Source organism: Elephantulus edwardii, unplaced genomic scaffold, assembly GCF_000299155.1.
Source record: "Elephantulus edwardii isolate Elephantulus edwardi_28Jun2011 unplaced genomic scaffold, EleEdw1.0 scaffold00022, whole genome shotgun sequence".
Lineage (NCBI taxonomy): Eukaryota > Metazoa > Chordata > Mammalia > Macroscelidea > Macroscelididae > Elephantulus > Elephantulus edwardii.
In genome coordinates, this window is record NW_006399772.1 from 10,951,568 (window position 1) to 10,965,602 (window position 14,035).

Below are 14,035 nucleotides of genomic sequence, written 5' to 3' on the forward strand. Positions count from 1 at the left end.
GGGAGAAGGGTGCAACAATGAATGAATGGAATTCCAAAATCTCTGTAGATTGTTCATTGAAATGAAAAATAAACAACCTAAATTAAAACAAAACAAAACAAAAAAAAAAAACAACAACAAGGGCCTATGGCACAAGTAAAGAGACCCAAAGGAAAATAAGCCCTCTTTTTTTCAGATAGAGGTTAAAATATATTCGTGAGGGAAATATCATGGAAAAATGTTCTACCTCAAACTCACAAAATCATCTCTGCTTGAGTTTTAGAATAAGAACTTCAGGCCTTCTACAGGATGGTCTGGATCACAGAACATAGTCACTCACAATGGACCAGGCCACCAGATTTTGCTTTTGTTTTTTGAGTGAAGACTATTAATAATGACCTATGTATCTACAAATGCATGAGAGATGAGGAAGATTAACAGAATATAGATAGAGAGTTGTGCATCATTGAATTGGAACCTACCCATAGCTGGTCTGCTTTTCAGAGGCAGTAAATCACAGAGGAGGAGACTGCCCATTCTTCTCTCATGGAGCAGTTGGTTGATTTGAACTACGTGCTTTTGGAATTGCACTGCAGAATCTTATTACCAGGCCACTAGAGCCATAGATATATTGGGGCTCTGGAGGCACAGTCTGTAGGGAATTGCACTGCTAACTAAGTGGGGGTGCTTCTCTGGTGGTTTCTGGAGCAGGAATCCACCAAACACTCCTCAGATGAATTCTGGGCAATTCCAACCATGTGATTTAAGGCCTCCAAAAAAATAACTGAAGAGTCAGTTATTAAGTTATTCCTACTTGGCAATGAGTGAGTAATATGTATAAATATATATACATATATAAAAATATTTTAACTTGGCAATGAGTGATATCTCTATATCTCCATCTCCATATCTATCTATCTATCTATGCTGGTGGCTTACTAGTAAAGAGTTGCACTGGCAAACCAAAGGCACATGATTCGAATCCACCAGTTTCTCCACGGGAGAAAGTGGGTAATCTCTTTCTGTGGGATTTACTGCCTCTAAAAATCTGCTGGGGCATCAGCTAAGAGTTGGTTCTGACTTGATGGTACAGAACTCTATGTATACATAAAACAAACCCCCCTGACTCCTAAGTTATTCTTTTCATCCATAGTAACCAGATGTATCTAGCACCAATACATTTTCATTCGTTTTCCTGGTCTCCAGGCTAAGAGAAAACACCAACAGTGCTGTAAGTCAAGTCAGAAAGCCACCTGTCCTGTGTCTCTTCTGAGTAATAGTAATTCTGTAGAACAGGGTACAACTGCCCTATAGGACTTCCAATGCTGACATCTTTACAGCAGCAGACCACCTCATGCTTCCGCCATGGAGCAGCAGCTGCTGGGTTCGAACTGCCACACTGTTTATTAGCTGTCAAGTGCTTTAAACACTTTGTCACCTGAGTTTCTCAATAAAGGAACATAAGGAAAAGAGCTTGCAGTGTTGATATCCATTTAGATGATCACTGGTATTCCACCATCATCAAACATAGACTTTAAGACCCTCTACTCACCACTGAACTAAGAGTCCAATGTTTTAAGGAAATCAGAGTCCTTATGTACTACACGGCTAAGACCACAAAAATAATGGGTGTATATTTCCTCCCTCCTCAGCTGAAATACACAAACCAAAACAAAAGAGGAAAATAAAAAACACCCTTGAGAGTCATGGAATGTTACTAGAAGTTTTTCCATTATTGAACTTTATATTCAGTCACTCATACTTCATAGTTCTTAGCTCAGCTCTTACACAGGCAGATATCTGTAGAAACTTCCCCCGAAAGAAGGCCAAAAAGAGTTTCTTAAATACTTTCTGTTTCTGCATTTCCAATGGAAACTGTTTTAGAAATGTTGACAAAACTATAGAAAGAAAACAGAGCTCAACCTGCTTTTTTAGCCATGGTTTTAAATCTTGTAAATCTTGGCTTGTTTTTCTTTCAACAGACTGCTAAACAGCCAAGTGATATCGCATCTGCTCATAATTGTTGTGGTTGTTGTTAGATGCTGTTGAGCCACTCAGAATAGATGAACATGAAAACTATTTCACTTTCACCCAGAACTTTTCTCTATCTTTTTTATTTCAGGACAATGCAAATACAATTCGCATAAAATCTGACTGTATCACAGAGTTATCTCTTGCTGGACATGGGGATTGTTTACCAGCGTCCTTTAGGATTGCAGTTGTAGTTGCTTTCCAATGATATTCATTCCCATGGGAAATGCTTTTTTAAAAAGTTCATTAAAGGGAGCTCTGGTGGCCTAGTGGCAAAAAGTTGCACTGCAATCCCAGAGGTGCGCGGTTCAAATCCAGCAGATGCTCTGCTGGAGAAGGAGGGACAATCTCCTCCTGTACCAGTCAGATCCGATTTGATGGTACACAAACAAAAAATAATAAAATAAAAAAAAAGTTCATCGAATACTCTCTTCTTTCACTGCCCCTATTGCAGCAATGGGTTTAAGCACAAAGGGATATCATCTGCTAAGATCATGAGGATGATGAAAGATTGGGCAGTTTAGGCAACTCTTGATTTATTATATAGAGGATCGCATGAATTGGAGTCAATACTATGGCATGTAACAACAACAGTAATACTCTCATCCTCATGAAGTATTCTAAGATTCTAATTTTCTTCTAATTAAATTTATGTAATGTAAAGGAACATCATTTCACAAATGCAGTTTTGTTTTTGGTGGGTTTTTTTTTACCTTTGATCCCTAATTATTTTTTTTTTTCATTAAGAAAAAAATTACCGTTTTGAGACTCCTCACTGAAGAGACGTCAAGAAATGACACTGCTGAAAAATCAAGGATGAGGCTGTGGATGTGGACTTTGGGCACCATAAGAAAGGGAGGTAGATCACTATTCCAGTCTATCTGGAAGGGGAGGTCTTTGGTATTGACTGGCTGATCCAGTTCTTCTATCTGGTTATTGTCCAGCTCGTCATCAGAATCTTTGATGGCATCTGCAGTGTATATCAGTCCTTTCTGTAGAAGGGGATAGAAATCATGTTAACTCTGACCAATACAAATAGTTTATGTCAGAAGTCAAATACAAAGTTTCTATAAACAACATGCCTCTGGAAACTCTATGAACTTTGATAAATGTCAATAGTTATAGAAAGGCTTCAGGCCTTTTGTCCATAGGGTTACTATGAGTCACGCAGGACTCGAAGGCAACCAATAACATTCACTATTTGACTCAAACATTCAAAGACTTGACTCAAAAGGATTCAAAGTTAGATCAAGCAGTTTTTCTTTGGTCTGAAATAAAAATGTCAGGAAATCCTCAAAGACACCATTTAAAATGTTGGCATTAAATGACACGTTGTGTACAATAGAGGTGGAACCCACCCAGAGCTGACCCTCCAGGTGGGTTTCAGAGGCAGTTAATCGAACAAGAGGAGATTGCCCATCCTTCTGCAGAGCAAGTGGTGGCCTCGAACGTCTGCCCTTCGGGATTGCAGAGCAGCTTCTTGCCACTAGGCTCCCTTACAAAATTACTTTTGTAATTATTACAAAATTATTTTCTTTTTTTTTTTAAAATAATCTTTGTGTGTACCATCAAATCGGGTCTGACTGGTACAGGAGGAGATTGCCCCTCCTTCTCCAGCAGAGCATCTGGTGGATTTGAACTTTGTGCCTCTGGGATTGCAGTGCAGCTTCTTGCCTCTAGGCTACCAGAGCTCCCTTACAAAATTATTTTCTAATCCAGCAGATGCTCTGCTGGAGAAGGAGGGACAATCTCCTCCTGTACCAGTCAGATCCGATTTGATGGTATACACACAAAAAATAATAAAATTTAAAAAATTATTTTCTAAAAGGTAATTTAAAACTGACATCTGAAATGCAAATACACTCTGCCCTGGAAACAACTAGTGGGCACAACTCACCAAAAACAATCTGATTGAAGTAATATTACTGCTGATTAATAAAAACATATTTTAGATTAATCCTCAATGTATGCAGTTTGGGAATTAGTTTTTTAACTAGAGAAGGAAGATGGGACATTAGCCCTTCATTATGTATCATTTCACTTCAAATTGCAAAACTTTTTAGTATTGCTAATACTAGCCTTGTAGTCTTTTGGAGGAACATTCTTCTAAGTCATACAACACTCTGGTCAGTTTGCTGTGTTGAGGTAATCTGGGTTTGCTGTAACACTGAATCTTGTGCCATTTAGGTCTCAAATGCCATAATGGAACAACTGTGCCATAGGTGTGCAAAACACTATGATGTCTACCCTTCGTGGGCAGTGTTTGGTGGAGCTCCCAGACTGATCCAAGTTTGGAAGCAGGAGTGGCAGCCACTTTCTAAACCACATGCCTCTGGAAACTCTATGAACTTTGAAAAACAACAACAGTTATAGAAAGGCTTCAGGCCTTTTGTTCATAGGGTCACTATCATCATCATCATCAAACAACAATACAAGCCTTATAATTGTCACAACTATAATTACTTGATAGATGACAGATATAGCAAACAAAGTAAAAATCAATTTTGTTGTAATGCAGCAATCAAACAATAGGTGACCATGAGTTGAAGCAGATGAATGATTTTGGGTGAAAAAGGAATTACAATAGGTCACAAAAGAGGAAGTTTAGTGGGGTAAACCAGTGGTTCTCCAAACTGGCTGCACATCTCAATCACTTGCTGAACTCTGAAAACTACAAATTACTACCAGCCTTTACCTCTGACCACTGAATCAGATTATCAGAGGGTGAAGTTCAGAGATATTTGTTAGTTAGTTAATGAAGAGTTACAAGATTTTATACCTAGCTGGACTAAATGCCTTCATTAGGTAACATTCCACTTACGGAAATGCAGCTAAGACCTTGAACTACATTTTTTCTATGCTACTGCCTATCATGTCCAGAAAGGTGACTGAGAAACTTACCGGTGTCACTTGTATCTGCTTTTTCTTCAGCAGTCTTCGGATTTTCTTCAAAGCTTTGTTGCGCTTGCGGAGAATTCGAAGTGGATTGAAGCCAATCTGAAAAGCCCATTTTTAGCACAAGAATACTAAATATTCTGCTACTTACATAATAAAGTTATAATCATTGACTAGGATGGTTTGAGGGATTAGGACACATATCTGTAAAAAGGTTAACAGGAGTTTAAGTCACATTGTTTCTGAACTGTGGTCTACTCTGTTTGGACATGGTTATCAACATCAAATGAATCCCTTGTAATAATCTAAGATTTATCCATAAAGCATTTATTTATATATCTAAACTCTATTTCAACCTGTTTGCAATTTTGACCTACAGATATCTGAAGAAATGTTATTTTCTTTTTGTTGAATAAGGATGGCATCTAACCAATATTTGGCTTCTGTATAATTTTAATATAGTAAAATGAAATGTTCTCATTTAATATTTAGTATTATATGCTTTCCTTTATTTTTTTTTAGTACTAGACTCAGGATAACTTTCATCTTCCTTTTTTCCAAAGAAATATGTTCATATTAATGCAAGAATTAGATCTAATTAAAATGTAAGGATTAAACAATATAAAAAATTCCTTAACAAAAAGATAGTTGATGTAAGAAGGATTATTATTTAATAAAAAATTCCTTAATTAAAAATGTAATCAGGTGGAAAGACATTATTAGATTAAGGGAAAAGTGAAGAATATAAAGTTAGGTATATAATATAATCCCATGTGGTAAAACACCATAATCTTGGGCCAGGGAGAAAAATGCCCAGAAGAAAAAAGACAGGATGTATATCAAAGTGCTTAAATGCTGTTGTTATGTACGGCTGAATCGGAACCTAGCTGACCCTCCTGTGGGTTTTCATAGGTAATAAATCACACAGAAGGAGATTGCCCATCTTTTTCTCTTGGAGCCATTGGTGGATTAAAACTGCCAGCGAGGTGTGGTCTTAAATATTTATAACTGCTATCCCAACTAATTGGAAAGTTGGACAGTGACTAGGGATGATAGAGAATTGACACCTTTGAGCTGTGGTGCTGGAGAAGAGTGTTGAATAGACTATGGACTGCTAGGAGAACAAACAGGTTTGTCCGGGAGAAAGTGAAGCAGGAATGCTCCTTGGAGTCAAGGATTCTGAAGCTTCATCTGACATATTTTGGGCATGTTGCAAGGAGGGACTGGTCCTTGGAGAGGGACATCATGTTTGGGAGAGTGGAGGGACAGCACAGGAGAGGAAGACCCTAAATGAGATGGATCAATTCTGTGATTGGAGTGGTGGGAATGAGTGTGTTTGAGACAGCGAGGTTGGCACAGGATAGAATGGTGTTTAGGGCTCTTGTTCATAGGGTCGCTATGAGTCGCAAGCAACTCGATGGCACATAACAACAACAACAACATCCCAACTAATTATCTTCAATTATGCTTTCATTGACATCCTCCCACCTCCTATGCACACAATTACCCCAAACCTTACAGCACTGATAAGTTTCTGCTTAAAGAAACCAATGTTTGCAAAGTAGAGAGGTGATGGACATCTGAAGATTTTCACTCCTTCTGGCTCATACATCTACAAGACAGAGAAATAAAATTGGATAGTATTAGTTAGACTCATGATTAATGTCATTTAGCAAGTTAAAGGGGAAGGGGCAGGGCAGGGCAGGAAATAACCTTCTTACATCAGAGAAATCTTTTCTATTCTTATAGATGTTGCTCCTTCCAACATTAGCCAGCGTGCTGCATTTTGGACTGCAAGGAAAATGAATAGCAAAATAATTAGTCACGTATGTTTGTTGGATCTGTAAGGCTAACATTGATTGTTTCTGATATCAAAGCAGGCTCACTCGTCAAAATCTGGAAAGTTAGGTAATCATTGGGGCTCACAGGGCAGAGATCTCCCAGGACAAGCACCAGTACCTTGCACCTACCATGTCACTGTTCACAAACACTTTTACCATTTTGGTTCTGAATATCACAGCTGTTTGGTAAAAGGCAGGCAGATAAATGTTATTTATTTGAAGGATGCAGACAAGGAGATGCCCGTAAAACCACTTGGTTTGTCTCAATGTTTGATAGGTCCCCAGTAGAGTTGAGTGCAAATACAAATCAAACAGTAAGAGACATTTTAATACAAACTTATCTCATCAATTGAAGCTTGTTGCTTCTGTTGTTGTTATGTGCCACTGAGTCACCTGCAACTCATAGCGACCCTATGTACAATAGCTCTGAACTCAGCCCTATCCTGAGCCAGTCTCACTGACTGACACACCTATCCCTATTGCTGCTATTATTGTGTCAATCCATCGCATCTGGGGTCTCCCTCTCCTGTGATGTCCCTTCACCCTTTCAAGTATGATATCCCTTTGGTCCCTCCTGGCCACGTGCCAAAGTATGTGAGACAACGCTTCAAAATCCTTGCCTCCAAGGAGAAACTTGATTTCACCCTCTCCAAGACAGACATATTTGTTCTCCTGGCAGTCCCAGACATGTTCAATACTCTTCTCTAGCACCACAATTTAAAGCCATCAATCCTTCTGTCATTCCATTGTTGATAGGTGCCATCAAATAGAGTATGACTCATAGGTAGAGCACAACTCTATGAACCCTGTTCTATCTTGTACCATCCTCAGCATCTCTGAAGTTTAACTACAATAAGAACACGTCCTGCTCTGGAATTCTTTCGTTCTCAAGGAACATTATTTCTCTGACCCACCATCTAAGCCAGCCTGCACTGAGTGACCACATGGTGGTGATATTACAGCAGAGATTGATTTAAGGAGCAAAGCGATGGACCAGAGGACTCTAAAGAATCAAGAATTTAAAACAGCTTTTGTAGCATTTTTTGACCACCTGTCTGTCAGTCAGTTTGTCTAACTGTGGTGGCTTGTGTGTGACCACGATGCTGGAAACTCTGACACTGGTGTTTCATCTGCCACCAGAGCCACCTACGGTGGAAGGTTTTAGCTGACTTTCGGCACTGAGATTAGGAATAAAGGCCCAGTGACCTACTTCTGAAAATTAGACAATGAAAAGCCTATGGATCACTTGCTTTGGACAAGTCACCCGGAGAGGTCAGCCACTGAAAGGACGCCCTATTTGATGAAACAGGGGGCTGCTGAAGGTCAGGAAGGTGTGGATGAGATGGACCAGTACAAGAGTCACAGTGATAGATGTGACCATGATGATTGTGAAGATGATACAGGACCAGGTACACTTCCCCCTCTTGTACATGAGGTTACCACAATCTGGAGCGGACTCAGCAGTAGCCATCCAGCTATGAATCTGTCTGTCTATACACCATCTGTCCATTTGTCTATCATCCACTTTGTCTATCTTTGTGGAGTTTTATGACAAGAGGGAGCTTTGAGAAGTTCTTTACTCCAGCTCAATAATGCTTCTAGGGTTCAATCTACCTATAAAGAAAATCGGATAATGCCACACTTCTCTCTGTAACACACTCCCATGTTTAACAAGTCAAAGGCAAAGACATTAAACAAATACTTCTGGTTTACAGTTGGACAAACAAGCACTGAGATTCATAAGATATATATATATATATATTTTTTTTTTTTAAATAGCTGTCAAAGAAGGGAGCAGGCTAATAGGAGGTTGGCTGACTGGCTGGGCTTTCTAAAACCAAATCTTCCTGTTACTCTTCTGGTCTTAAAGTAACTGAGGAAGCACATACTGGCCAATCTTAATGGTCGTGTGTAACTAACAACAAAACCACTTTCCCCAAAACTAGTGACAAATTAAAGCACTGGATTTGGGCAGCTGAAAGCCTGGAAGGATGGAGGCAGGGCCCAGGAGCACTCACAATTGGGTCCGGAACACAATGGTCAGGAGCTGAAATGCAACGCTGGCTGCCAGGCCTAAACCAAGGCCCAGGACGATGGCACAGAGGAAGGTCACCACCCAAATTAACTAGGAAGAAAAAACAGCACACTCGTTATAACTGGCTTTGATTAAATAGCATAATGTCTTTGGCTTAGAAGTATGAGAAAGCACGCACTTCCAGGGTCAAAAGCAGAGGCTGGGAGTTGTAATCTTGGGCCAGGGAGCAAAGTGCACAGGAAAAGGGACCATCTCAGGTTCTGAGCCAGGGGACCACGAGTAAACATCAAACGACTCACAAAATGTAACCATTTCTAATCCCCTCCCTTTTTCAGTTAAAGAAGTGATTGTGTCTGTCACAGCTAGAATTCTAGAACCAGCTGCAGTGTATTAAAGGTAGCAAACTGGTAGAACCTGTTCTAAATTCCTTGAAAAATGGAATTTTATTTTTGTCATCTTGTTGAGAATATACACAGCAGAATATACATAAATCCAACAATTTCGACATGAGCAACTCGGTGACTCTGATATATCCTAACAGTTGTGCAACTATCCTCAAGCTCCTTTTCTCAATTGTTCCCTAAACTAGCCTCAGATTCTTGGTCTATTGGTTTAATTAACAGTTTCTAGTGGTGTAATCTGTTGAGAGGTGCACTGGTAACCCAAAGGCAGAGTCTAACGGTGCTAATCCCTCCTCCAGTGCGGTTTACAGCCTCTAAAATCTACTGGGGTTTCAGGTCTGAGTGCAGTTTATTCCTATAAAAAGGAGCTCGGGTAGCACAGTGAGGTCTTCTGGTGGCAAAGTACGGAGTGTTGTTTTACCAACCAAAAGGTTGCTAACCTCCAGTGGTTTCAATTCACAAGTGACCCAGAGGGAGAAGGGAGAAGACGGACAGTTGCCCTTACAGTCTTGGAAGCCCAACGGGGGGTTGCTATCACTCCGAATAAACTTGATGGCACTGAGTTTAGTTTTTTGATGCCATCGTAAAAAGTGTGTTGCACTGCTAACTGAAAGGCCAGCTGCTGCCGACTGAAGGGTCAATAATTCCTGTTAAGGTTTATAGCCTTGGAAATGCAATAAAGGCTTACCAAGAACTCGAATTTACTCAAAGGCAGTGGGTTTGGAGTTTAAAAATTTTTTTTTCTTTTTTTACTCCGTATAAAAGTAGTTCAGCACTCTCTGCTAAACAAAAGGTCATTGGTTCAAACCCACCAGCCACTGGAGAAAGATGGGCCGTGTGCTTTAGGAAAGCTTTACAGCCTTAGAAATTCTCTGAACAGTTCACCCCGGCCTACAGGGTCGCTCTGAGTCAGAATGCTGTCCTCTGCAGCAGTGAATTTGCCTTTGGGTTCATCTAGGTAATAAGAAACACTTTAGCATGCAAAAATGGTGATCAAATCTCCAACAACTACCAGGAACAAAAGTAAACTAGCTGTAACATTTTACTTTATGTGTGTTAAGTACCATACAATGCGCTAACAGCATTTTTATGCCACATACTTTGACCTTGATATAACTATGGACTCTGTGTCTCATAGCAAGGCACGCTGAGGGCAAAGAAGGCTTTGTAGAGTATTTCTATAAAGGAATGGTCAGAAGTGAAGTTTTCTACAGATTCTTTGGAAACAAACACATTATGTAATGGACTGAAGCAAGACAAATTCTAAAATCTAGAGAGCTTCTGTGCCGTTCAGAATGACTCCAAGGACTTTAAGAACAGACCTAAGAAAGTTCTTTATTTGCACATGACCCTTCCTTTGTGATGGAATTTCCAGGCCAGGATGAACAGAAAGATGCAACTAAAATAAAATAGCAACTAAACAAACCAAGACTGTTTTGAACATACGCAAGAATGAAATTCCACTGGTTTGCAAATATTCGTAACATTCTACACCACCAGTAAAATGCCACCCACATTTCTCTCTCTTTAAACTGCTGCCTCTACTTACACAATCGTATTTATCCTTTTTCCACAGTCTTCCTATTTCAGCAAACTGCATCAGCATTCCCTTTAAATTTCCAAGTGCTAAAGCTGCCAGGACGGACTGTTAAAAACATAAACACCAGATGTACTTTTAAGTTAATCAAATAAACCATATAGAAGCAAAGGTGAAGGCTGTAGATAAGGGAGTCCTTTAAAAGGGCCTCAAAGACTATTAAAAGATACACCCTTTTCCGGTGTGCAGGGGCCAGGCGCGACACTGAGACACCGGTGAGCTGGAACTCTGACCTGTACCCATGTGCGACTTTGTTCCCAGCAGCGATGGTGGCTGGATTGCCCTTTGTGGTTATTCCACAGATGATCTGGTGGCCCTTAAGAGCCATTACCTCTAGACAGAACAAGGAAGAGCTTCCCCGGCGACAGTAGAGGTGGGGTTAGGGGGCTGATCTTTATAAAATGTAACTTGGTGGGTTTGGGGTTCTGGGATCTAATTTCAAACCTCTGATGATCAACAGCAATCATGCTGTTTGGGGAAAAGAAGCTAAATATCGCACAGAGGTCAAAGATTGCTGCAGACTCTCAGGGACAGCATGATCTCTGCTCATGTTGTTTGCTGGGGCATCCCTAGAGCTCACCATGGCCAAAGGCCCATAAGCCCACCTGCCTGCTCACCCTAAGCAGGTGCTACTGAATTGGTTATAACATTTGATGGTCTGCTGTGTGCAGAGCAGTGTCTCAGTGCTGCCTCATTTCAGAGGTAGATCGCCAGGTGTTTCTTGTGAGGCGCCGCTGAATCGCTAATCTTTTCATTAGCAGTTGCACCTGTTGAAGCTACTCAGCAACTCCTAGGTGTATACATTGTTAATGTCTGTGCCTGTTGATTCCAACTCATCGGCAGCCCTCCATGGCAGCATAGAGATGCCCCATAGGATTTTCTAAACTATAATCTTGATAAGAATAGATTGCCAAGTCTTTTCACCTGTGGAGGTGAGTTTGAAATGCTGACCTTTAATTTAGCAGCAAAGGACTTAATCACTGCACCTCCAGTTATTGTTGCGTGCGGCCCAGTCAGAACTGAGCCTTAGCTGACCCCACCGGTGGGTTTTTTTCAGAGGCAGTAAATAGTTCTGGAGGAGACTGTCCATCCATCTCCCATGAAGCAGCTGTTGGATTTGAACAACATGCCTTTGGAATTGTAGCACACAGCTTCTTACCTCTAGCCTACCAGAGCTCCTTCCAAATGCATAGTGTGGAAAGCACTTAATTATTCAATGAATAAGCTAAGGGCTTACTGTTTCTCAAGCAATTTACTAACCTCTCAGGAACACAAATGAACTCTTGTTATAGCCTGTAGGGAGCTGGGCTGTTCACCCAAAGACCGCAGCCCTGAGGGAGAAAGATGGGCCACACCTCCCATGCAGTTTACAGCCTCAGAAACCCAATGGAGGATCGACATGGAGTCGGTTTTCAATTTCACTCTATCTAGTGAAACCGGTGAGAGCTGAAACTCAGTGAGATTGTCTTGTTTTCTGAGTCTCAAGAGTTTCCTACATTTGACAGGATACACTTTGCACTTTTCTGTTGCTTGTTTTAGTGGAAAATATTTGCGTTTTCGTTCTCTGAGAGGTTTCTACCTTACACAGTCCTGGCTCTTGAAGGTTTTACTTTATAATAGTTCCATGGATGTGGCAAATGGTTAAGTGCCTGGCTGTTAACAGAAAGGTTGGGATGTGAATTCACTCAGAGGTATGTTGGGAAAAAGGCCTGAAGATTTACCTTTGAAAATATCTCAACCACTGAAACATCTATGCAGTACAGTTCTACTCTGAAACTTACAGTATGACCGTGATAGTATCACATGACAATGAATAGATTGTCAGAATCAGTTTGACAATACTGGATTTTTATTTATTTATTTAACATAAGCTTGAAAACCCTATGTGATAGTTTTATTCTGTCCTATAAGGGTCACTTTGCATTGGAATCGATTCCACAGCAAGAGGTTAAGAAACAGCAATGAAGGAAAGCGGAATATACTATTTTGTAACTTTCTGTGAGTTTATACTTTAAAAAAAAAGTAGTAAAAAGAAATTGCAATAGATAAACCCAGTGAAAATTAGTATATCCTTTTAGACCTTTATTGCCTTTGGGGGCATTGACTATTCATATAAAATATGCCAATTACCACCATGTATTAGAAGAGATGCATTATTTTCTTCTTGCCTTACTGCTCATTTGGTTGATACTGAAAACAGTTTACAATAAAACATACTTAAGAAAATGTAAAAAAAATTACAGAGTTTTGATAAACTGTTGAAAGAAGTGGAAACATTTTAACTAGGATCCTGAAATTTGTTCTGCAGTTGACATAAAGGATTAATTAGATATAATGTGCTTAAAGTTCTGCTGATGCTGAGTATTCAAATACTCTAATTTTCTATTCTTAAGGGCTGTGCTATTGTCATAAGAGAAAAGGCAGCAAACCAGCTAGCTAGCTGAAACAGAGACATTTGACACAATGCTTTTGTTATAGAAGGGATTTTGGGTAATAGCATGGACCATGTCCTCAGGCATGGCTTTTTAAGAAGGGAGATAGGATTTTAAATGACAATTGTTTCTTTCATTTTCTGAATAGCAGCCAAGGGCACCCTTATGAGGAAGCGTTCCAAGCCAGAACTGTTCTATCTATAAGAGTGTGTATGTATGTGTTTACTTTTGTCAGGATACATGTTCTTCAATTTGGCTGGTGGCGACTCCCTAATTTCTTTAGTGCCATTCATCTTGAGAGCAGTAGGGTAGTGTATGATGAACAAGCTCTTTGCGTATGTGTGTGTGTGTGTGCGCGCACACGCACATGTTTGTGTGTACAGAACCCTGCTCTGCTTGGAAGATTATAGTTTGGCCAATGAAACTCTTTTGGAAGGAGCACACTCAACTCAAACTCATGATGGCTGAGTGGAAACCCACTCATGGCTGATCCTCCCCAGGGTTTCTAAAGCTATAGACTGTAGAGGCGGTGACTGCCATCTTTTTGCCCCAGAGTCTCTGGTAGATTCTAATTGCCAAAGAGCCATGGCCTTTGGGTTAGCGGCACTCCTTACAAACCAGAGCACTAAGCTCTCCCTCCCTTAGAGTCTAGAAATCTGAGGTCAAATGTATATTTCCTTTTCCAACCCAGCAGGAAAAGAAAGCTTAGCTAGCAATCAAGAGACAATGATGAGTTGGATCATAGCCTCAAAGCTTCATAGTCAGAATTGGACTAAATATTTATATGATAATATTGTACTAACTATAATGGCTATGATTTGCCA

General features: G+C 40.1%; 1 protein-coding gene across 1 annotated transcript in view; it reads right to left on the minus strand.

Annotated features, from left to right (window-relative positions):
* SLC26A3 (solute carrier family 26 (anion exchanger), member 3) overlaps nucleotides 1-14,035 on the minus strand; it is a 58,586-nt gene that overhangs the window by 23,961 nt on the left and 20,590 nt on the right. The window contains exons 11-16 of the mRNA XM_006882630.1: nucleotides 10,732-10,827; nucleotides 8,765-8,871; nucleotides 6,627-6,696; nucleotides 6,425-6,517; nucleotides 4,912-5,007; nucleotides 2,769-3,002 (exon numbers count right to left, since the gene is read on the minus strand). Coding sequence (XP_006882692.1) covers nucleotides 2,769-3,002; nucleotides 4,912-5,007; nucleotides 6,425-6,517; nucleotides 6,627-6,696; nucleotides 8,765-8,871; nucleotides 10,732-10,827 — 696 coding nt within the window. The remainder of the gene's footprint in view (nucleotides 1-2,768; nucleotides 3,003-4,911; nucleotides 5,008-6,424; nucleotides 6,518-6,626; nucleotides 6,697-8,764; nucleotides 8,872-10,731; nucleotides 10,828-14,035) is intronic.